The sequence below is a fragment of the Danio aesculapii genome, chromosome 3, assembly GCF_903798145.1.
Source record: "Danio aesculapii chromosome 3, fDanAes4.1, whole genome shotgun sequence".
Classification (NCBI taxonomy): Eukaryota; Metazoa; Chordata; class Actinopteri; order Cypriniformes; family Danionidae; genus Danio; species Danio aesculapii.
Window position 1 is genome coordinate 45965077 of NC_079437.1, and position 26403 is coordinate 45991479.

Below are 26403 nucleotides of genomic sequence, written 5' to 3' on the forward strand. Positions count from 1 at the left end.
TGAGACAGAGAGAGAAACGCCCACCACGGCTATGAAGTAGCAGAAAGTATGTAAGAGCCCAATGCAGGAATGCAATAAAGCAATGCAGTTAAACACCAGCATATTACTCTACTCTTAAACCTAACCCCAAGTAATAACAACAACACACATTCAGTATTAATCCACACAGTGGCAAAAGTTGTGGTATTTTGAAAATTGACTGCACCGCGCGTGTGAGGAACAGCATGGTGGCCGTAGCAAAGACAAATAGCAGAGAATAGCAATTTCAGAAACACATTTAAATCAGTAAAGGAAAAAGCACGCATTGTGTTTCCGTGGTTTTGGACGCAATATTTGAATAGCCCCACACAGATTTAACCTGAGGGATACAGTACAAGCACTGCTCTATAATAGATAAGTGATTACAAGCCATGTGATTACTTTTTCGTGGCTTGCACATTATGCTGGTGCGGTAAACATGATCATTTTGCTAATATTCGATTCAAATGGTCTCATTTAATAGATTTTCCTCATATGCCTATTAAGATTTATATAAAAATGTGCATTAGTAAAGTTTCACTGCTGGCTGAACTGAACATGTTAAAGTAAATGTAAATATATACATACTTTACCCCTCTTTGTTGTAGTTTTACAACAAAAAAAAAATGATTTTAAGAAGAACAACTAAAGTAGTCACTAAAGTTACCCAATCTGCTTTCTGCTGTCTTAGGCTATATGTTCAACTTTTGGTTAAGCAACAATTATTATTATTATGCCTATTATTAAACTGCAGTAATTTTAGAGCAATTTAAAACTACACCTTTAATCTGTACAACAGCAAACAAAAAAAGCTTTGACTGCATATACTCTGGGGAAGAATGATTGAGTGCATCAGTTGCATCAGGTTTACACTTATTTCTTGTGCTTGAATGTTAAAACGTCCAGTTACTGATATGGCCCCCAGCCAAATTGAGTTTGAGACCCCTGTCCTATACATAATAGTCTTCTTTGCTCCTTTTTTTAATAGCAAACAGCCGACCAATCCGGCGTTGCAGCGTAAGTTATTGTATCAATCATCAGAAAAATGACAGGAACAAACACAGCACTAGGTTGACTATACTGTGGTTTTGTTGTGAAAATGAACTTCAACTCTTTATTCCCTACAGAATCTCCATCTGTCAGTTATCGCCATCATCAGTCCTGTGTCTGAATAGAAAGGAGCGTTCACGTTTTACCGAATCCGGCACTACATATTCATATGCTACATACAGATCCGAACCCATCTCGATTAATTATTCGACTCTTGAGTCGACTATTTCGTTAAAGAATCAGTAGTTTTAAACACGGTGCACTTTTAGATTTAAACCTTAGCTGGATGTTTTTATTCACTTAGAGCTGTGCTACACACTGCATGGAAGGTCATTTTCAACAACCCATAATAGGGGCTCTTTAAATGATCAAATCGAAAAAAAAAATCAAAATTATTTGAATCAGTAGATATGGTTTTAGAGAGCCAGGGAAGTGATTTTAATTTTCTTTTGATTCTGTTAAGTCATTTATCTTTGGAGTGGAGTTAGTTAATGTATTGTTTATTATATTGGCCTAGCTCAGCCCTGTTGGGCTTTTATTTTTGGTATTCTGTCATACAAACAATTTTCCTTATTCTCTAGTATTAAAAGAATCAGGAGCTCTTTTAATGTTAACCTGTTTATTTAATCATTCATTTTTAACTTAACGTTTTAACCTCAGGCCTAGACACCAGCATCGTAAAACTGCTACAACTTTTTGTGATTCACATACATGTCAATGAGAAAGGTCAAAGTCCCAAATCTCACCATAAGATAGTCGGCCCACATTTCTCGTGCAGACTCCAGCGCTGCCTGTCGAAGTTTCATGACATAAGCATAACGTTCATTTGTCCAATCCTTTGGTCCTTCCTCACCATTATACTGACTGAGTAGGGAAAATAAAAGTAAAAAATTCAAGGAAATTCAACAAACCAGCTCCATGAAACCACAAGTGAAGGAACAAGCAAACCTTGGTTGCTCCTTTGGCCTCCACTCCACATAATGGTAGAGTTTCTGTACGTTGATGAGCCAGTCTCGCAGCAGGTATGTGGTGTTGTCTATATTGTGGTCAGTCGCTACCCTGCCAAAACAGAAACAGAAAAAGTGCTTATTAAGTTCACTTCACTGGGGAAAATGAAAGAACATTTATATTAAAGGAGTTCTGTCAGTGTGCAAGGTATATTTAGACCAGAAATAGAGAAACAGAACGAAGCCCTAAAGTAAACTTGATTTCCTTACAGCTGAACGACACTAAAAGCAGAACATGGGAAGCGAAACTGCAGAGTTATCTGGTAATCGCTGAGATACAGGAGCAGAGATAAAGTAAACAGAGTTCATGTTTTGCTGTAGGCATGAATTAGACCATGCGTCCTACTTCTGGCTGGCTCTGTCTTAGCATGAACAGAGACTCTGAGTGCAGCATGACATCATCGGTCCAGAGGATTCTCCTGCAGAAGAGCACGAGCAGCTGTCAGATGCAGAACACAACAGCTTTGGCCAACAGCTTAACTGCAGCTACAGTACAGGCCGGTTCAGGACAGATGGTAACTAAATCAGTTTTGCATAAAAATTAAGATAAATGGATATTGAAAATATGTGATTAACAGCTGTAGTTTGAGTTTCTGTGTCGGAGGATTGGGATTGCTTTCCTTTCTTATAGAAAAAAACAAAAACAGTTGTTGGACTATTAACATTACACTCATAATTATATCTATTTTTTGTGTTTATAGCATTTACACTCACCAGCCACTTTATTAGGTACTCCTTACTAGTACCGGGTTGGACCCCCTTTTGCCTTCAGAACTGCCTTAACCCTTCGTGGATTTAACAAGGTACTGGAAATATTCCTTAGAGATTTTGGTCAATATTGACATGATGGCATAATGCAGTTGCTGCAGATTTTTCCGCTGCACATCCATGATGTTAAATTCCTGTTCCACCACATCCCAAAGGTGCTCTATTGGATTGAGAACTGGTGACTGTGGAGGCCATTTGAGTACATTGAACTCATTGTAATGTTCAAGAAACCAGTCTGAGATGATTCGCTCAAACATGGTGCTTTATCGTGCTGGAACTTTATCAGTAGATGGGTACACTGTAGTCATATAGGGAAGGACATGGTCAGCAACAATACTCAGGTAGGCTGTGGTGTTGACATGATGCTCAATCGGTACTAATGGGCCCAACGTGTGCCAAGAAAATATCCCCCATATTGCTCACTGGATTTTTCTCTTTTTTGGACCATTCTTTGTAAACCCTAGAGACGGTTGTGTGTGAAAATCCCAGTAGATCAGCAGTTTCTGAAATACTCAGACCAGCCCGTCTGGCACCAACAACATGCCACGTTCAAAGTCACTTAACTCACATTTAAATAACAACTGCAGCAGATAGTCATGACCATGTCTATATGCCTAAATGCATTGAGTTGCTGCCATGTGATTGGCTCATTAGAAATTTCCGTTAACGAACAGTTGAACATATATTAGGTACACTTTATTGTACCTAATATAATGGCCGGTGAGTGTATATTTGCAATAAAATATAAACATTCATTCATTCATTCATTTTCTTTTCGGCTTAGTCCATTTATTAATCCGGGGTCGCCACAGCGGAATGAACTGCCAACTTATCCAGCACATGTTTTATGCAGCGGATGCCCTTCCAGCTGCAACCCATCTCTGGGAAACATCCATACACACTCACTCACACTCATACACTACGGACAATTTAGCCTTCCCAATTCACCTGTACCGCTTGTCTTTGGACTGTGGGGGAAACCGGAGCACCCGGAGAAAACCCACGCGAATGCAGGGAGAACATGCAAACTCCACACAGAAACGTCAACTGACCTAGCTGAGGGTCGAACCAGCGACCTTCTTGCTGTGAGGCGACAGCTCTACCTACTGCGCTGCCAAAATATGAACATGTAAAATATTAATAGTTCATTAATCTAAATAATTTTAGACATGTCATGAGACCCTCTAGTTGAAGGACGTATGACACAACATTTGAAAAAATGCTGCTAAAGATTTCAGAACATTACTTTTTCCCGCCTCACTCACTCATTTTCCTACAGCTTATTCACATTACAGTCAATTTAGTTTATCCAATTCACTTATACTGCACGTCTTTGGAATGTGGGAAATATGCAGAGAACATGCAAACAGCACAGAAATGCCTCCTGGCTCAGCTGGGACTCGAACCACCAACCTTCTTTGTTCATGTAGTAACCAACCACACACAAAAAAGGGGATCACCAAATGACAAGATTTATTTATTCCAATTTATTCCAGTAATGCTAACACTTGCATTTCAGAGCATGTTTACCAACCTATAGACCATAGCTGCCTCACTAATAGCAAATGTATAAAAACATAACTAAATAGATTACCAATTATATTTATTTTAAATGTAGTATGACCAATCAGAATCAAGTATTCTGCATAATGATTTAATGCAGTGTTTGCTCCATCTGTTCTGTAGAGTATGGAGCTAGTTTAGTATCTAAAGCAGTGTTTCCCAACCCTGTTCCTGAAGGCACGCCAACAGTACACATTTTCAACCTCACCCTAATCAAACACACCTGAATCAACTCAGCAGAACATTAGAAAAGGGATAGATAAGGGAGACATACAAAATATGTACTGTTGGTGTGCCTCCAGGAACATGGTTGGGAAACACTGATCTAAAGTAATTCACGCAAAAGACACGATGTACACATGCGTAACCAAATTCACGTGCGTAAAACCAAATTCACGTGAGTAAAATATTTATACATATTCACAAAAACAATTCATGTGCACAACATAAAAATTCATATTCATAAAAAATGTTTCACAAATGCAAAACACCATTAGCAAATGTATAAGAGTGTGCAAAAAGTTTTGAATGTTTAAAACTTGCGAGTTCATTCTGAATGAGAATGAGCAAATCCTCTTTCACGTACGACTCTCCCTGGTTACGTGTGTGTATTTTTGAGACTGTTCTGGCCTGGCAGAAGCAGACAAACTCGTAACTTTCAGCCAATCAGATGAGAGCTGTACTCAATGTCACTCACTCTGCGCTCCTTTTGCGCAGACTGTTCCTCTCCAGCATATCGAACGGAGAAAGAAATGCGCAGGCTTCAAGCTAGAACTATTAAATTCCTTGACTTTCACTGATTAAAAACTTAATTTACAATATATCTAATGAACGTAAACAGGCTGTTGTTGTGCTTTAGTTGCCTAAAATGTAAAATATACCCTCTCATTCGGTAATAAATATATAAATAATCATTTTAAATGATTCTTATGAGTTTATTTTGTTCTTTATGACAATGAAAATATGACAACATAAACTAAGTGTTTATTTGCTTATATCACAGGCTGTAGTAAACTTATTTATCTCCTTTTCTCAGAAGGTGAAAATAGAGCACAAATCATGCTAAAACTCCTGTAGTCTGAGCTGTAGACTTTATTTGACTGGATTTGATTGACTGAGACAGCGACTCTGAACACAAAACTAAAGTGCTGTCCAGTTGAATATTCTGATTTGCTGGCGCAGGACATTATAGCCTAAGTAATAAAACAAGTGTAAAAAAAAGAAATACAATACAATCTAAAGTCACTTAAGAAAAGAAGATAAATGTGTTACTTTTTAAGGAAAGTAATGTGAAAGTAGTCTATTGGTTTGGTTATTTTTGTGTTTAAAAAGAGTAAGGTTTATTTAAAACACTAATTTGCAGTTATTATTAAGCATTTACACTTTATTTTATAAATGGGCTTTATTCAACATGCCTGTACAACATTTAATCAAATGTTGAATATTTACACTAGCTGCATTTAGAACGTCTCATCACTCATTACTGATCTGAATGCGCTACCTACTGGAATGATTTAGCGTTTTTATTCTGCAAAGTCTTTTCTGCAGGAGTGATTAATGTGGCATAATTTCACAAAGTCAAGATGTGTTTTACTTAGGTTTCATTTCGTATTTTAAAATAATAAACATAATTTAAATAAACAATTGCTCAAGCTAGCTAATGGCCACCACCACAGTGTGGATCATCATTACTGCAGTGGTTGACGTTAATTTAATTGCAAATAAGTTTACTTCAGCCCGTAATAAGCAAACACTTTATGTTGTCATGTTTTCATTGACCGAGCTGGGAAGAATCGCGTCAGTTTATCCAAATAATTTTTATCTATAATTGTAATCTATTATCTATAATAATCCTAAATTATCTTTTTTTCATTAGACACATGTTAGTCTGTGTGTGCGGTAAGTTATTCATGGCCTAGATGACAAATAATAAAATAACAAGCAAATAGGCTAATCAAATTTAATTTAGTTTTTGATAATTTGGTTAAGTTTTTTATCAGTGAAAGTCAAGGAATTTAATAGTTCTAGCTTGAAGCCTGCGCATCTCTTTCTCTGTTCGCTATGCTGGAGAGGAACAGTCTGCGCAAAAGGAGCGCAGAGTGAGTGACAGAGTACAGCTCTCATCTGATTGACTGAAAGTTACGAGTTTGTCTGCTTCTGCCAGGACAGTCTCAAAAATACACACACACGTAACCAGGGAGAGTCGTACGTGAAAGAAGATTTGCACATTCTCATTTAGGATGAACTCGCAAGTTTTAAACATTCAAAACTTTTTGCGCACTCTTATACATTTGCTAATGGTGTTTTGCATTTGTGAAATGTATTTTAAGAATATGTATTTTTATTTTGTGCATGTGAATTGTTTTTGTGAATATGTATAAATATTGTATGCACGTGAATTTGGTTAGGCATGTGTACATCATGTCTTTTGCGTGAATTACTTTAGATACTAAACTAGCTCCATAGTAGAGCACCATAACCTGCTAAACTGACTCAATTACATGCATTTCTTTTGCAATTTAGTTCACAGTTCCATTCAATGTTTCTAGGACAAGACTAAGCTTCAAAGACTCTTGGGTAACTGACACCTTTAAAACATGGCTCTTCATTCACTGGTTAGACAATGACAACTTTACAGGACAATAAAAATATTAGCAGGGACTCTGCAAAAACATTCGGACATTAGGTCATTTTCTTGGGAATCAAGTTAAATGTTTTAGGGAAAGTTCTTTGCAGGCTTTTTTGTAACTCTTCCGACTATGTTGCATGGAAACATTATTAGCTGGTCATGATTGTGGAAAAGCCATTCCTATCAAGTTGCTGGGAGACAGATGTTCACCATGACCAAAAATTAAACTCAGGCCCAAAAGACGAACACACAAACAAACAAAATCTATGAATTAGTTTTACAAGAAATAATATAATTACCAAATATGTTTACAAAATTTATAATAAAATCTAATAAAATTCCCAATAAAATAAAATTCCTTATAAAAACAAAAACAGTTATTAATAAATCTAGATACTAATTACAGAACTTAGTAGTTGTCTAATGGGCAATCAAATGTTACAAGTAACAACTGGAGAAACATTACAAGAACTGGAAATACCCTACTTCAATGGCAAGCTGTTTTAAGATGAAATACATAATATACTAATATCGATTTTTAAGCTACTAGTACTTACAATTTAGCTACGAGTATCCATTACTTTAGGTAGTGCTTATTCCTTAGACATCAGAACATATTCATTAGATACTAATACTTGCTTTGCTTATTTTCACTTTAAGGTGAATTATCTCTTTAAAGTCCACATGAACTGGAAGTTGCTGAGACTCTTGTTTCAGTATGTTGATGTACTTCCAACGGGGTATATGCACACAGACTTTTAATTTCTGCCAGCCAGCCTCAGTGCTTCCGGTGAACTGTCTTTCCATTATAAAATTGTTAGTTTAAGGTCTGACTTCTTTTAAAACCAGTGATATTCACTGCCTGGTATATATACGATATGAAGTGGGTCTCAGATTGGACAAGAAGCACTGCATTAAATTCCATTTTCCCTTGCCATGTCTTTAAAACATGGCAGTTTATTTCACCCCAGTATTTTCAATGGAATTTCTGCACTCGCCTGCTGATCCTGACGGCACTAGTGATTATATGGTCTTTTACATCGTCTTACGCTTGAACAAGTAAAATGGATGCTTAAGTCTATTTGACTGAATGTATTGTAATTACATTATAACATCAATCCTGTAAAAGGAACAGTATGAAATTGACAATGGTCACATTAAGCTTTCTCCAGAAGATTATTATTGGCTGAAAAACACTAGCTGTGCATTTAGGTTTTCACATTACGTCATTGATGACGTGCGAAAGGCGGCATGTAATAAACATTTATTCAATACATCCATGTGTACAAGCTTCTTTTTGAACGTAACAATTGACACACCAATAAAGATTATATACAGGCCTAGCTATCTGTATAGATATGTTAACATGTTATATAAATATCAGATACAAACACCTCCACACTTCTACAAAACCCAGGAGAATATAAATAGCGTACCCTGCCATGTAATCGCTGCAATGAAAGCGTTTTGTTTCGCAATAATCCAAGTCTTTACTGGTGTTTCGGCGGAATAAACAACCATAATGTGAACATAGAGATGCGCAGCAGCAGTAAATGTTTGTGAAGTTCATCGACAGAACAAAAGAGGAATGCAACCCTTGCGACAAAACTAGACGGTTTTTATTGAGTACGTTTAGGTGGACACCAATAATTCGATTTTAATGCGATTATGACAATACTCTGATTAGGAGTCTACTATGTAAACAGCGATTTTTGATTCATTTAATCAGATTAAGGTCATAAAATGGAACTAAAGACAAATCGAATTAAGACATGTGGAGTATGTCGATTTTAGTCGCATTATTGAAGTGCAGTACAGACATGTAAACACCTTAAATCGAACTATTACCGTCATGATAGGACTTTTCGCTGCGTTTTGCAACAGGATAGTGCACACTTACATCCACGACTGTTTGACATTCTCTGCACCTACTGAGTCAGTGCAGAACTCTGTCACCTGCATCATGAAATGCAGAGTTTTTTTCTTCCATTCAGCATGCGGTATGAACTTCCATTAAAATAACACTCTTCCAACAGTTCATACTCGCATCCAATATTTCATTTGTTACAGGGGCATGCATGAAATGATTCTGAATGAAAGTGAAAATGCCAAACTGCAGTTAAAGTCGACAAATTGATAATGAAACAACTGAAATTTACATGAAACTCCGGAGGAAATGCGGATATAGTGGTGACGCAATGACGTTAATCGAATTATGTGCCACAACATGTAAAACTGGATCATGAAAGGAACGTTCAAAAAGCAACTCATGTAAACACCTTAATCTAATTAAGACAATAATAAGATTAAGGCAAATAATTTGATTACTGATGTCCATGTAAATGTAGTCTATGAGTCTACACTTGTGTATGCTTTCATTTGTTATTTCGTGATGTCTGGAAGATATCCGAATGGGAGAAAAACTATAGTAATTTATAATAAATATGTTTTACCCACATAGTAAAGTGTATAATGTGTACAACTCTTTATTAATGAATGCTACAGAACTCTGTAGTACAGTAAACTCATAAACTGTAATACATACTGTAACGTTAGTGTAAACTGTGGTGTATTGTGATGGTGATTTGTTTATTACTACATTAGTGTCATACCACACAGCAACAATAAAATTACTAAGACAGTTTTTGAGTAATTATCTATAGCAGGGGTTGGGAACCTTTTTTCACTGGAATTTAATATTGAGAAGAGGGGGTGGGGCTTTCATTTGAGCATCATTTTCTCTTAGCAAACTAACGATAAGAGGGGTGTGGTTAAAGCTACTGTTATATAGTTGCTATGGAAACCCATAAGTTGATGTCAACCAGTGTTGCCAGATTGGGCAGTTTTGAATTTGATTTTGGAGGTAAAAAATGGCATTGGCGGGTTGACAAAATTTGGCCGGTTTTGAAAAGTAAATTTTATATGCAACTTATTTAACAAAACATAACTGTGCTCCATTTAGTAAGTAGTGACCAGTGCATAGCACTAACCACGTGGTCACACCCGCAAGAGGAGGTGAAGGAAAGTTATATCAAAATATCAAAATCTGACTCAGACAAATCTCAGACAAATTTGACTCCCCTTCGTGTGCACACGAATCACTCAGCGCCTGCAGTTAAACTGACAGCGATTTATCACAACACTTTCATTTAACATTTTCTCCACAATTGACAGCAAGAACAAACATAGAAGCACTATCTGCTTGAGAAGCAGCACCTAATTATGTTCAAAGAATTTAAAACGCCAAATAGGACAAATTTATACCCCATTTCGAAAGTAAAACATACTCTAATAAGTAGTGCAATCTACACAATAGTAACGCTCGATTCACACGGGACTTCGGCGTCCACACTTGACGGAAGGTGTGTCTGAAGTTGGGGCTGACGCGATCGTCATTGCAGCGTCAGCCAATGAAGTAAAGTCCGCATTTGGCTATTGTCTGAGCTGGGGAATTTGCATAAAGCGATCTGATTGGCTGATGCTTCCGTTGGCTCTTGACAAGTTGAGAACTTCCCAACTTCTGCACCACTGTTGAATCGGCGCTGACGGATCCACAATGCAGTTCGGCAACGCCTGATGTCACCTGTTACATATTGAGTAACATTATTTTGACAATGCTAGTGTGTATTGTTCCTGTGTGTGTTGTATCCTCTATTATCTGTCTCTTTCTCTCTCTCCACATGAGCGGAGATCAGGGGCAGCTGTGAGAGGGGGGGGCGCCAATTATAAAAGCACGTTGTTGGCGCTGTTCATCGAGTTCTCTTTCTGTTTCCCCTTGCTGTTGTGTGTGTGTGAGCAGATCACTTTAAGTTCTCTGTGTGGCAGTGATATCTTTCTGTCTGAAACCTTTTTCCAAAGTAATCTGGTGAGATATTTTGTTAAATACGGTAATAGGACGGTAACTTGCATTAGTGGTGGCTGATCATTTATTTCCTGTCTACAACCCTGTTTCAAAGTCATCTGGTGAGATACTCTGTTAAATACGGTACTAGGACGGTATTCTTTGTTAGCTGTGGCTAAATGTTTACTTACTGCTGAATGATCTAATGGAAGGCCCTTTTTCTTCTGTCCCGTTTTCTCCGGTTTAATGGATAGTTATGGAGGTCAGAATTGTTTGTTTTATTTACGGAACTTTATTTTCGTTTTAGTTAAGAAATTTAATATTAGGTAGTGTGCCTTGTTTTGTTTATTGTTTTGGCCTTTTGTTCCCTGGTTCTGATGCTCGAATTTTTGTTTAATAAATTTGTTACCCCTTTTTGACAACTTGGCCTGTGTGTGAGTGCTTGGGGAACAGGAACGGGGACTCCGGGTGACCTCTTTTAACAGCGGTCATCCTTAACCTTATGTGTGTAGCGAGGTGCATTCACTATGTAACACACCTATTCAAAGTGCATGGGAAGCGTTGATGCTGAGTCTGACACCCCGTGTTAATGGGGGGTTAGTGCACTGTGTGGGGGCAGTGTTTTGATGTGATCCAGTTATGATGTGGTTCTGTGACTGCTGGTGTTATATGGTTAAAAATTATGACAGTTAAAGTAACTCGTTTACTTTTGATTTAAATCAATAAAAAATATATATTACTCTAATATTTTGGGCGTTTTTTTTATGCAGGTTTTTAACAGCTTTGGGCTGGAAAAAGTCCGCTATATCTTGCAATGCTGACTGCCACTCCAAAAGCAGATGGTCAGACTTTGGCTGCGTCTGAAACCGCATACTTCCATACTATGTAGTACGCGTAAATCTGTATGAGAGCTAAGTAGGTTGTCCAAATTCATAGAATTCGAAAATCAGTATGCGATTCCGGTGAGATTCTAAAGTGTGCATTCCATGCACGCTGCACTACCCATGACGCCCTGCGAGAGAATTCATGAATGGGAGTGATGCGACGCAACTGACGCAGGTAGGTCACGTGACCATGACAAAATTGCAGATGTAGTACGTTCGAATTCCATTCATACTTCTCACATTCATACTGTATAGACTTTTCTACTGGCCGAGTAGTACGTTTAAATTCAAATGCAGTACCTACTGAGTAGTAGGTGGTTTCAGACACAGCCTTTGATTAAAGATTACCAAAACATTTTTTTTTTCAGAATTTAACATTAAGATGCGAATAATAGCACGTTTCCGTTACATGCACAAACACTCCCAGAATGCACTGCGACGTAACAACACATTCCTATTCTTTTTTTGGGTGAACTGTCCCTTTAAATACTAAAGCCGCTTGCCATACCCCTGGGGTGTGTGAAGTTTGTTTCTAGAAACAATCGGGGAAGCAAACAATAGAAAAAAATAGCTACAGGAATGCAATGAATAAACATTGCTCTCTTTTTATAAATTACAAGAAATTAACACGTACTTTTAACGCACACATACTGCAGACATTATGACGTGTAACAGTAAGACGCGAGTAACAGCACGTCGCCGTTACACACACACACTCAGACTCACCACAGTGCGATGCGGTCTTTCGGGTAATTAAGGCGCTCAATGGTCCCGAGGAAATGCGGCAGCGAGTGCTGGTTGTTCCGGCAGATGAGAGCAATCATTACCCGCGGAGCGAGTATTGCAGACTCCGGGCTCCAGCGCTCCTCATGGAAGTATCCTTGAGCTGGTCCGCTGTTTATCAAACAGGAGCACAAAAGCGACACGAACAACACGAAACACCGCATTGCGAAGCACAGACTAGTTACAAGCATACATACGAGTTATTACAGCTCACAGTAACCCCGGGCTCATGAGGAGGTAGAAAGTTAAAAAGGGGCAACTTTGTTGAAATATTTCCGCCGACTAAAAAGAGCCTGCGTTGACAACACTGCAGATGCAAGACTGTTAAAGGGGATGTTACTCGGTGACGTTTAAAGGGGAGGGACCCTGCAAACTGATGCTGCTGACACTGTAATAATAACTGCAAGGGTCTATATAGCAGATCAGCAGTCTTCTAGTGTGGATATAAAATATACCAAGCAAACAATTTTGCGTTTAATGGACGTCTAATAGACATCTTGAGTAAAACAAGGCGGGCTATTAGTGAAAATATAATAGACATCTAAGAATAGCCCAAAACTAGACTATTTGTCAAATAGACAAATTTGACTGACTTTATATGTGCAGTCATTCGTTTCTTTTTATTTGATGACTAGTCTAGTTTTGGCCTATTCTTAAATATTCACTGACAGTCCAAATTTAGCCTTTTTAGCCAAGCCTAGTATGTTTAGACTTAAAGAAGTTTTTTAAGTTGAAATCACTCTTCATTAAACAGAAGTGAATGACTTGCTTTGAGAGTCAAGAAAACGTATAGAGGCAAAACTAAACAAACAAACGGCCTAAGAAGCATTTATGAAGTGACTGTTCCGTCCAATGAAGCAAAAATAATTTCTAACATTATTATCTTTAATCCAGAACTTCTGCAAACTTATTTGTCACATTCACAATAGTCTGGAGCACAAGATTCCAAATTTATTATTGCGTGATCCCTTTGAAAATTATTTGAAAATCCTGCATTATTATAAAATGTTCAATGTGCTATTATTGTAAACTTGGAAAAAGTCTTCAATAAAAAAGAGATTTAATTCCCGTTCATTGATTTTTTTATTTAACTATGTCTATGTAGTAATTCTTAGTTTAGTGAGAAATACCACTGAAACAGTGGAATAAAGAATAGAATAACTAAAATAGGTTGGTTATTACAGAATATCAACTTGATAATATGCGTAATTATGTCTTGGCAACTAGCTGAAGTAAAGTAGGTTGAGAGCGTTTTTTATAAATCTGGTTTTATTTTATTTCAAGCACTGAAAACGATTAATGGTTTTAGATTTAGTTTAATCATAATGCTTGTTTATGCAATGGAATTGAAAAAGGTCACTGTGACTAGAATTAGTAATAATTCTAAGAAAAAAAGGCATAGCCCTATAAAAATAACACAAAAATGTTTTATTTTTCCTCCACAGTGGACACAATGCTTTTGACAAAATGTTCAAAACTATTCACAATTTCATCAGTTTTTTTTTAAATAACACATTGCGTCTATATCAAAAATGTGCAATGGCTACAATGGGCTTTTCAAAAACCATGAATGGTTATTGATGCCATAATGGAACTAAATTGATTTTATAGAATATTATCAAATGACAGAAAAAAATAATCAAAGATCCTATAACAGTTATAAAGTAGAAACAATAACTGCCGTAATTACTTTTATGATGATTCATTTTCATAAGTGCTAACAAGAAAACTTCTTAAACAGTGCCGTGTAAGGACTCCACGGGAATACCAGTAGAGCTGTGATGAACAATCATTTGAGAAATTGATTTTCAAAACGTATAGCTTTTCATTCTTGAATGGATTCTAGGCTTAGTTTTTATCAGCAGGTGGCGCTGTAACTTTCACAAACAGCAACACTCTGCTTGTGTCCAAATTCTTTACAAATACCAGTCCAACCTAAAATAATCATTAATAACGTTTGGAAAGATTTAAACGAATGATAAGAATTTTCACAGTGAGCTGTGTTTACATCAATTGTCTCAAAGTCAATTCCTGGAGTGCCACAGCTGTGCACAGTTTAGCTCCAACCACCTCCAACTCACATCTGCTTAATTGTCCACAGTAGTCTTTAACATCTTGATTAGATGGATCAGCTGTGTTTGATTAGGGTTGGAGCAAAACTTTGCAGAGCTGCGGCCCTCCAGGAATCCAGTTTGAAACCAATGCTTCACATGCATTTGAGGGTTTAGTTAAAAAACAAGCCTAGAGCACCATCTGCTGTTAAAAACTAGCGTAGAGTGCCATCTACTGTTAAAAACATAGCTCAGGATCATTTTGAAAATTGCTGAATCAATTTCTCAAACAATTTTTCGCCAAATGCGTAAATACTAGCCTGTGTTTCTACAAGTTCAGTGTCCTGAATTCAGAGTTTAGCCCCAGGACCAGGCCTCTCGACTGGAGACGTGAGTGAGGCAGCGGCCGGTTCATCCAGGAGCCAGAAGAGCTCTCCTTGGTTAGGAGAAACCAGAGCTGCTGGAAGAGCAGGCCCTTCACCACCCTCCAACACATGCTAAGGAACCACACAATACAAACTGTGAGAATATCGCTCTTTTAAAGTAAGTCTGTTTCCACTAATTCCCATGACCAATCATCGTATAAGAACTTAACAAATCAGCCAAATTATTGACATTTATAAGACTTTATTCAATCAGACTTAATTCAGTCAGACTGATTCAATTAGACTTTATTCAATCAGATTAACCCAGGCGGAGTTTTACATTTTATACTGGTTTTTCAATGCTGTATAATAGTGATGGATGGTGGCTTTTTAAGCTTCTAAAAGCACATTTATCTATTATTATTAAACGCCGCCATGTTATGCCCTACTGACGTATACGGCATGACATAACATCTCATGGGAACTTCTTCCCACACAGTTCATTTATCAACAAACAAAAATGAACAAGAAAAGTAGTTGGCTTGGCATTACTGTTTAACAATATACTTTATATTACTCTTACAATGTCTTACGTCATATGTCTTTAATGTCAGTTGTGCATAATGTGCATACGGCCACTTGAGGGCAAGTAAATGACACTTAATTAAAAATTTGTATACATATAAACTGTAAATAGTTTACACAAATTAATCTAGATTAAATGCATTTGATTTTAATAGTACTTGAAAAACTGTACGCGAGAAGTATCCAAATGACCTACTACTTCCTGCGAGATTCGGAAATGCATATCCATTGGACACTACTATCCCATAAGACTACAGGAGAGGATTTGGTCAACAGTACAGGGCTGGGCGATATGGCAAAAATGCGAAATCGATATATAATGATATCTATTTCAATATGAGTTGTTAATGCTTCCAGATTTAAAAGAGTACCCCAACAATGACTGAAGCCACAAAAATTAGAGAGTCCATTAAAATGGCATAACAAGTTTTCAGCCAAACAAGTTTTTCGGTGGCCAAAAATTTTGTATATCTACTATGCACACACTTTTAGGGCCCTATCATCCACTCGGCGCAATGCAGCGCAAGGCGCGACGCAATTGTTGTTTGCTAGTTTCAGCTTGGCGCAAGAGTCGTTTTGACGCTTTGCACTGCACTGTTTAAATAGCAAATGCATTTACGCTCATACAGTATGTGCGCCCATAGGCGTTCTGGTCTAAAAAAGGAGGCGTGTTGAGGCGCATTGCTGGTGCGTTGCTATTTTGAGAAACTATAATAGATTGTTCAATAGACCAGAACAAAGCCGGTCTGAAGTCCAGCGCAGAGCACGTTAGTTGTGTACTTCGCTTACACATTACATAATACTCACAGGATGTACAACATTATGCAAATATCTTTACATATGAAAAAGAATTAAAATGTTAAGGATATATTAGATATAATAAGGATATAATAAGGATATATATATATATTAAAATATTACAAAACATATTATTTTCTAGCCTACATACATATAAAAACCATACTTTCATGCCTTCTTCATCTCGGGGGGCTTTTTCAGTTTATTCATAACAATTTGCTTTTGTCTAATGTTATTATTATTATCAGTACTATATATTATATGCATATTTATATTTGTTTTATTAAAAACAAGCTTAGATTTGCCCACCTGTCAGGTTTTAGACCATATGGGGCATAGCATGTGTATTAGGATACAACTCAGTTTTTTAACACACTTCGTGATTATTGTTATTTATTCGTTTGCTGGAAATTAGAACTGACTTTAGAAATAGTTTTGAAACAAATCTTTGCGCTTAACAAACAAAATTAATTATGTATAGGCTAATAGATGTCTGTGCGTACAAGAAGGTTCCCTATCCATGAGAGTGAAAGTGAAAGTAAATAATGAGGAGGTTCATCTCTCATTCTCGTGCTGCAGATGCTCTGTTTAACTGTTTTATTGCTAGTGAAGTGCTCAGTTTTTCCACTTACAAAGTCTGCCATGTAATAAGCAAATGCGTCATGGCGCGATGCAACTGACACTTAAAGGGAATGGGAGATGAGACTCTGATTGGTTTAATCTCAAAACGCCCCTATAACTCATTAAGAGAATAAGCTCAACCCTTTTAGACCATGCGCCACAGCGCAAAGCGGATTTTTCTGTCCTTAAATTAACAAAAGTGGATTCTGACACGCCCTTATTGCTTTTGCGCCCTGCGCATGGATCATCAAATAGTGCCCTTAGTCTCCCATTGTTGCACATTTCTGCTGTGTGACTGGCTCTTGGATCAAGAAAGAGTAAAAAAAAGTCCAGAGCTTATCATTGTTATTGACATAAATTTTATCACGATTCGATATAATATCGTTTATCGGCCCAGCCCTACAGCAGTTGTTTCTTTGTGCTCTATAAATAAACTGAAATTGATTTATAAATAGGAGTGAAGTGACACAACTGATAGAACATGATAATGACAGAATGGCGAAGGTAGTACTTCTGAGTTACATCCATACTCGCATTCATACTATATAAAATGTACTTTTATAATGCCCAAGAAGTAAATTAAAATTCAAATGTAGTAGCTGCTTTAGTATGCAATTTCAGACGCAGCTTTTGTGTTTCATAATTTATCCATTTTTTCAAAATATGTTCATATACTTTTGTTAATTCTTTTTTCAAGTAGAAAAAAAAAATCATATAATAACCTAAATAAAGTTTCTAAAATATTTAAGTTATTGTCTCTTTGTACTTTTTAATTGAATTGGGAAATAGTGTCTTAACACCTAAAGGATATGAGCTAGTGGCACATTGGGAGCGCTGCGCAGCGAGCATTTTTAGCTCATTCATATGGAAGTTAAGTGTAAACACCCACATAGCGAATTTAGGGATTGAAAGTAGCCGATAGGGTCAAAAAGGTTGGAAATTTCTTGACATTATGCAAATGTCAAATGAAGAACGCTGTAAAAATAAGCAAGGCAAGATGATGACGTATGTTTGTGGAGCTGGATTACTGAGCTGAAATCACTTACATGAAGGCTACTTCAAGAATGAGCACTAAGGGCAGATTTGACGTTGTAACTGGTATATGTAATACAGTGGATAGATATTGATCAACTTTCTCTCATATCTGCGGGACATTTTGTGTTTAAGCCGCATGCACTTCAAAACCGTGCACATTTATGACTTCTATGCTCAAACATAATATTCATTATTATAGATGTACCGTGAGCTCTGAGACTCTTGCCAGCGCTTACCTTCAGTACAGGGGCTTTGCTACCACCAGTTGACACAAACACCACACATCTAGCAGCGTTAACCATGGGTAATGTCATAGTGACTCGCTGAGGGGGCGGTTTGGGGGAATCAGAGATGGGGGCCACTGTCTTCAGACGCTCCTACAAAATAAATAATTCACAGTCAAAACAGTTTTGTGAAAAAAAAAAACAACAACATACAGATACGTTTTATGTTAGCTTGAAAAAGCCTGTTTACTTTACAAAACAAAAAACAAAGACTGATTTACTATAATTCTAGGATGTTTTAACACAATGTTAGCATGATTTAACACCGAACAAAACATTGAACAAATAAAAATTGACATTTCTAACATGTTGACTTTATGGCTAACATATTTAGTACATTGCTATCACTACATTAACATGCATTAGTGCTAGCATGTTTATTAGCATATTTAAACATTTGCAAACAAAAACATGGATAAAATGAATTGCTAACATTTAAAATATTAACATATGAGGAGTTCAGATGCAAAAGCCGCTAAACGCCACCTCCGCCAAAAATGAGCTAATCCCGAGAACCAATCAGAAGGCGTGTATCGAATATGTTTCCAATGTAGCAGCACGCTGATACGCCGGCTTTATGAGGAGACATATTCCGCTTCTGATTTCGATTTTAAAAGACGGAGTTTGATGAACTGGATGAGTCTGTCCGACTGTCAGTGAATGGCAAATGAAAATGTCCCTTACCTCAAAACTCTGTGCATTATAAGAAAAAGAGAACAAATGGAGTTTCACGAAATTTCACAAAAGACAGAGTTAAGATGTCGTTCTTTTATCTCACGTGTATGCTATGAGGATATATATATATATTTTTTTTTATATTTTTCATTTTAGGTGGTTTGTGTATGTGTTTTATGTTTGGTAAAATAATTTCTAATGGCATCTTCATTATCAACTAATTACACTGTCTTGTTCCAACAGGTGGATTTAGAGATTTTTGCATAAAAAGCAGACTTGGATTTAGCTGGTTTTGACACAAAAGAAAATTTAAAGAGAATGTTTGTTAAAAAACAAAGAATTGTCTAAAGTGACATTTTTAAAAAATGTTTTAATTTTATTTACTAGCTAATAGCCTTTTCATGACATATAAAATGAAACGTCTGAACCTTATTAGAGGAGCCTGATAGAAAATGCTCATTTACAAGAAGAGGTCTGATGGATTTAGAGGTTTTTGCATCTGAACTCGCATGTCCTATGGGTGTTGCTAAGCTTTGCTTGTAATACATACCTAGATAACTAAAGAATATAAAATAGGGAAGTTAGTATAGTGATCACAATATGTGAAAAAATTATTCATATTATATTTTTAATTAATCTACAGCAAAATACTGTATATCTAAGGGGTTCAGTTGACAAACAAAATTACCCTTTATTTTAAGGTATCTACAAACACTTACTTGGTTACTTGGTTGGTTAGGGTTAGAATGTGGGTTGTAACAATAAGTTATTAAATAATTGTAATTAACAATTGAATTACTATAGTAAGTACATGGAAAGTGTACAAAAGACACCAACAAATAATAACTAGGTTATCAAACATAAATAATAAAAGGAAACCCATGTTATATATTATTCCATTAATTTACTGAAAACATATTGATGCTCATTTACTATGAATGTATCTGAAACCTGTAATAATGGATGATCTGGAAAGAGAGAGCAAGTGTGTCCATCTGGTCCCATTCCCAGCAACAAAACATCAAACACTGGAATCTGCTCTGTGCTAAAAGCCTAAAACAACAACATTTTATTAAGAGCTATGAATTAAAATTCATGAAGTGATGAATTAAATTATTTTTATTTATTAATGAATAGAATCACACCTTGCTCAGTTTGCTTGCATACTCCTCGGCACATTCTTGCACAGGTAAAGAAGGATCTATAGCTAAAATCCTTTCGTCTGGAATGTTGATTTTCCCAAATAATTGATTCTGTAAGACATAAACAGTAATCAGTATGCATAGCTTTTCATGCTACAACACAATCCCTAAAGAAACACCTGTCTGGACCTCATCCTCCATAGACTGGCACTCATTTTACCTTTTTTTAACTGAATACTTAATGTCCTGAGACAATCAATATAGGCAGCCCAGGCTCACTGGGAATACAGTGCTCCAGGTACGTTTTGTTGCACGTTCAAGATGAAAAATCCACTAGAGGGCACTGTACATTTTTGTAAATTCAAAATGCGTTACTTAGGGTATGTTTTGTAGCACGTTTCAGATACACGTACATCTGGTCCATGCATCTGATAAAGATCACCTACATCTGGTACAGATCACCTATGGCTTGTTTTCACTGAGTGGTACGGTATGGTACGATACAGTTTGGTACGCTTTTATGGCAGTGTTCACGGTCAAAAGGTAACAAAAAGTGAACCGTACTGTACTACTTTTTGGGTACCCTTCCTAAAGGGTACCTTGCATGACAAAAGGGTACCAAAAAGCGGAGCGAGATTGGTTTACAGAGAAACGTCACTAGCGCGTACACAAGCAGGAGAATGAAAACAAAGGAACCGCCATTTTTAAAAACAGTCGAGACATTACACCGTAACAATATATACATTTAATAACGACCCATGATTGACCCAAGCTAAAACAAATCTTGTCGTCGTCTTGATGAACAGCCACAAAGCCATGAAGAAGAACAGAATCCACCATTCGTTCTCTTGTTGTTTATGAGGCCATCTAAAAGTGTTAGTGGTTACACTTTCTCTAGAGATCTCGCGTGCGCTCGCTGCTTATCTAGATTTGAAATAATGAACTTCTTGAGCTGATGATAATAAAGTGCGCGTGATTATTGAAGTGCTTCTGACATTCAGAAATGGACAAACGCGAAAGTGAAGCGCGAAAAAACAAAGGAGCAAATGATTCTTTCAGAAACCCAAACATGAACAAACTGCCATGTTTAATTATAATCACCTGTTGGACTACTATGAACTCGGAATGACGGAATTACTTTTTAAATATGAGAGGTTTGTACTGAATGTGTATGTTTCGTATTGTTTATGAACTCAAATAAGGCCTAAATGTTTGTTTTTATTTATTGGAAACATTTCAGAGTCTGTAAGGCTTTGTATAAGTTCATATATGTTTTTTTTTATAAATTATTATATATAATTGTTATATACAATTATATATAATCTATATAATTGTAGACATTACAGTATACAGTCATTTTTTACAGTTTTTATTGGAACACAAAATGTTCTTGGAGCTTCGTATAATTACAGTCAGATGAGATGTTCTTTTCTAAACTTTGAATGTCTCAGGACCATTGCTGTCTATGGAGGATGAGGGAGCTCTCAGATTTCATCTAAATATCCTAGTGTTCTGAAGATGTCAATAAGTTCTCAGTGGTTTATAACAACATGAGGGTGTACATGAGAAATTATTAACAAAAGTTTCATTCATGAGTGAACTAACCCTTCTGTATTTGAGTATTATAAAAATATTGAGAGACTACATGTTTGCATAACAGACTTCCACTCTTTCTAATATGTGCACAGTTACCTTGTATAATCCATAAGTGCTCTCTGGATCACTGAATGGCACTAGTCTCTCATCACAGAAGCCAATAAGCCACTTGCTGCAGTCCAGGTTTGGTAAAGCAGGCAGTTCTTTACTCAGTATGGAAACCAGACTCCCTCCTGAAAGACCCAGAGAAAAGCAGCTTCCACCAGCGCTCAGAGCTTTTTCTGCCCGAGAGGACAGCAGCTGGGCCAGACTAGACCCGAGCTCGGCCACTGAAGAAAAAACCAACACTCTCCTTCCAGACATCACTCTCTGAAATCATGATTACAAAGAGACATGAAGACACACTTAAAGGGCACCTATCATGCAAAAATCACTTTACTACCGTGTTTAAACGGTTGTGCGGCAACAGTCTGTGTATATAACCAGCATCTAATGGTAAAAATGTATTCATATTATTTTTTATAATCACACCTGATAACAACAGTCTGCAGAAACACTTTGATTGACGTTCTCTCATTGTACGTGTCATGAGAGGGGGAAAGCCCCGCCCATTAACAGTGTCGGGCAAAAACCCGTTACTGTAACGGCATTACCTTTCACAGTAACTAATACTGCAATGCATTACTTTTCAAGTATATTAACTCTGTTACCATTACAATATGATGTGCTTGTCCGTTACTTGGTAAGTTAATTTATTTTGTTTAGCCTACATCTTGTTTACAGCGACAACGCATTGTGGGATTGGTGAATGCCAACCAACCACTGTAAAGAAGACACGTCGTGTATGAAGCACCAGACCAGACAAAAGTAAATCGAAACAGAGACCGAATGCACGCGAGAGAAACCGGGTGCGCGCAAGAGGCCAAGTGTGCTTGCGAGAGAGACCGAATACATGCGTATTCGTACATGCGAACACAATAATTACTATTACTACTGTGTTTGTTGTTTCAAATTAATAAGCACACATTTATTATCTGTATAACAGAATAATTAGTTTAGTAGACACAGAGACACATTTTTGTTATATTTCATAACACCTTATTTAAATGTGTATAGTGTTGTATTTCTCAGAAAAAAATTCTGTGATTTATATTATTATTGTTTTACTTATTTTTTTAGCGGTTATACAACAGCCGATTTTGCACTTTGAATATACACAGCTTACTTTCCATAAGTTGTTGACATACCAAATTTAATTCGTACCTTTTTGTTTTGTTTACAATGCATAAAAATTATGGTTGCCTGTAACAGCATTTTGTTTTGGTGCCGAATTTCACCAAATTGCTTCTGAATGATAATTCAGATTACTTTATTTATTTCATAAAGGTTTTGTGTTTGTTGTATATTATTGCTAGTTTTCATACTCAAGCTGTGAAAGAACATGTTTAAGGGTTAAATACAACAACGCTGAAGCAACTTTAGTTTTTGCTGTTATGTTTAAGCTGTTATGATTATTCAGCTGGTTTATCACCTTGTTATATATTTTTTTATTTTTGTGCTGCTGATTTGACTTAGTGTTTCAAATTACTTTTATTTAAGTCTGTCTTGTGTTTTAGTAGTGAGAATGCAAATTAATTAAAACTGTGAAGTTGGTCAACAGTGTATTTTCCATGCAGCACTGAAGTGATGTTATAAAGGCATTAAAGGGAGCATTAAAATGTTTTTTGGAAAAGTAACTTAAAAATTACTTTTAACAGTAATGCATTACTTTTTGGTGTAAGCAATCGATAAAGTAATTGAGTTTTTGAATGAAGTAACTACTAACTGTAACCAGTTACTATTTTTCAGTAACTAGCACAACACTGCCCATTAGTGACAATCTCTCTCTAATTAGAAAATTGTTTCTGGATGCAGCCTTTATGATGCAAGCTGAGGCTGCATCACTCAGCGATGCAATGTCAGACACAATGCACTCAATGGAGTGAGTGATGTCACTGTGACGGGTAGGGTTAGGGGTGGGGTTAGGTGAGTGCATTAAAAAGCATTGGATGCAGCTCTGATTGCACTGCACCTGGTCTGCATCCAGACCCATCTCTAATTATCATAGGACTTTAGTCTTGTTTTTGAATTGGTCACTATGCTGTCACATAAGCATTTGAAGCGCTACACTTATTTATATATATATATATATATATATATATATATATATATATATATATATATATATATATATATATATATATATAAATATAAAAGAGGACAGGGAGCACAATCTCATCTGAATTTAAAGTGACAGTCACCAAAACGGGCCAATTAGGATAAAAGCCTAAAAGGGGCAGTTTCAAAGAGATATAAAACATTATATGCGGTGTATTTTAAGCTGAATCTCCACACACTCTAGGGACATCAGAGACTTATTTTACATCTTGTAATAGGGGCCTTTAGTCAAATGACACAGCAGAACTCAATATACGACCACAGCCTTAGCATGACTAACAATAAAAAGAATTATACACCTGGTTTATAAAATAAACAAAATGATGAGTTAACGTTCTGCAGTGAGCAGCATTGGTGTTTGTTAAAAACCTGTCTAATCTGTTTGGGCAGTGCAGGTGAGTTGAGGTAAATTTGGTTTCATAATCACACATTCGGACTTCAATAGAATATTTTCAGAAAGGTATCCTACAAGTAAAATCATATTACCAGCTAACGTTAATGACTCAGTACAACATTGTTCACAGTCAAATAAATAGTGCTAATGTTGTTTTGAAGTCATGTTTTGAAGACTTGCTATCGATTTCAGACCGAATAATCAAAGTACCATGGTAAATGTAGTAAGCATGTTACAAGTTGTCACTGAACGAATGTGCGAATATAAAACCAGCTTTACCTCAATTGCAGGTGAGAGGTTAATGAATGAATCTAAAAAGAATTTTAGTCGTAGTTACAGCAGTAAAACGGTTAGCGATTAACACTGCCAACAATAGAAGGTCGGAATGATGCTCTGTGATTTTACATCTTCCACACTGGCTTATCGATATTGTAAAATTAGCACATTTACTTTGCACTCACCGTGGAATGTTTTCTTAGCAGGCTACACTCAAGAGTTCCTCGTGCGATCTGATTAACATCCAATCACAGCGAGTGTTGCCTACTGATGCATTCTGGGCAACGTAGTGCACACTTTAATCGAGCCCTAGTGGAATCCGAAAAGATTAATTAACGTTTATGTTTTATATGCTGTTTAATTAATTTATTCCTGTCCCGTAGCAAGCCTATTGAAGTGAATGGTTCTTTTTTTCCTCAAAAAGTGGATCTTTTTGCAGCTATTCTCCCAAATGTTTTTTGAATGATGAGGTTAAAACACTGCATTTTTGTAACATTTTAAGCACTAATATTTGCTGCATTAGCTTGGCCACATATTTTGATGCAACAAAAATATTTCCTACACTTTTGTCAAAGTGCTTACCATACTGACTTAGCACAAAGTGTTTATTTAGAAATGCGTTTAAACGGTAAGTTATTAGTTTTATAAATAATGTAATGAGTTAGAATTTTAAATTAAACATTTTAAATAAAGTATGAAAAACACTTATTTTTAAAACACAAACTTATCCTCATGCATCATTAGCAAAAAACAATGTTAAAACGTATACAAAACATAAAAAAAAAAAAACTTAAAAAATGTAGCCTATAGGAAAATAAACTGGCCAGCTCATTTCCTCAGTCAGAATTTGTAAATTTGAATAATTAAAAATGAAATTTGTCTTAAAGCCTTCTTCCATCATTTATTTTCAATAGTATCTGGATGCAGCCTTTATGATGCAAGCTGAGACTGCATCGCTTAGAGATGCAATGTCAGACACAATGCACTCAATTGAGCTGGTGACATCACTGTGAGGGGTATTGTAAGGTGAGCACATTAAAAAGCACTGGATGCAGCTCAGATTGCATCTGCACAAAGTCTGCAGCCAGACCCCTCTTGTCATTTTGGCAATTTATTATGGCACACTGTCAAAAATGGCACAAATAAGTTCATAGGGGCCAAGTTCTGGACTTTGTCCACCCTTGCAACAGGCCTGTATTCCTAATTATGAAATATATACAGCTAAAAAAAGTAAGAGAAAATTCCTTTAATTTAAACTAATAATTTAAAATGAATTTTAAACTATAAATGCACTATTTCAAAAGTAAAATATGCCTTCTGGTTTTAACATCTCCTTTTTTTTTCATTAGTCCATTTTCTATATAACATAACAGAAAGGTGACATTTTCAGGTGTTTGTTTTCTTATTTATACACTTTCTACTTTCATTCTCTTAAATACATCCTTGCTAAATTTAATTTAAGTTTAAATTAATTATTTATATAATATATAACGGTGTCCTATAGCAGTGTTTCTCAACCATGTTTTTGGTAGACCACCAGCTCTGCACATTTTCCATGTCTCCTTAACCAAACACACCTGATTCAGATCATCAGCAGACTGAAAGAGCTGCAATGGGTGTGACAGACAAAAGAGACGTCTAAAACATGCAGTGTTGTTGGTCCTCCAGGAATGTGGTTGTCCTATAGCTATGTCCTTAACTATGCACATATGCTCCGGTTTCTCCCACAAGTCCAAAGACATGCGGTACAGGTGAAATGGGTAAGCTAAAATTGTCCATAGTGTATGTGTGTAAATGAGTGTATGGATGTTTCCCAGTGAT

The 26403-nt window shown here is 36.4% G+C and overlaps 2 protein-coding genes across 2 annotated transcripts in view; both read right to left on the bottom strand.

Annotated features, from left to right (window-relative positions):
• The window catches only part of colgalt1a (collagen beta(1-O)galactosyltransferase 1a), a 35387-nt gene extending 21804 nt beyond the window's left edge, over nucleotides 1-13583 (bottom strand). The window contains exons 1-3 of the mRNA XM_056454115.1: nucleotides 12487-13583; nucleotides 2017-2127; nucleotides 1815-1932 (exon numbers count right to left, since the gene is read on the bottom strand). Coding sequence (XP_056310090.1) covers nucleotides 1815-1932; nucleotides 2017-2127; nucleotides 12487-12734 — 477 coding nt within the window. The 5' untranslated portion in view covers nucleotides 12735-13583. The remainder of the gene's footprint in view (nucleotides 1-1814; nucleotides 1933-2016; nucleotides 2128-12486) is intronic.
• Nucleotides 13584-13956: 373 nt separating this feature from the next.
• On the bottom strand, nucleotides 13957-24827 carry pgls (6-phosphogluconolactonase). Its single transcript, XM_056454116.1, has 6 exons — nucleotides 24768-24827; nucleotides 21792-22064; nucleotides 20103-20210; nucleotides 19909-20010; nucleotides 18235-18375; nucleotides 13957-15091 (listed from the first exon to the last, which is right to left on the bottom strand). Exons 2-6 carry the CDS (start codon nucleotides 22056-22058, stop codon nucleotides 14945-14947), a joined length of 765 nt encoding a protein of 254 aa, XP_056310091.1. The 5' UTR covers nucleotides 22059-22064; nucleotides 24768-24827; the 3' UTR covers nucleotides 13957-14944.
• Between the last annotated feature and the right edge of the window lie 1576 nt (nucleotides 24828-26403).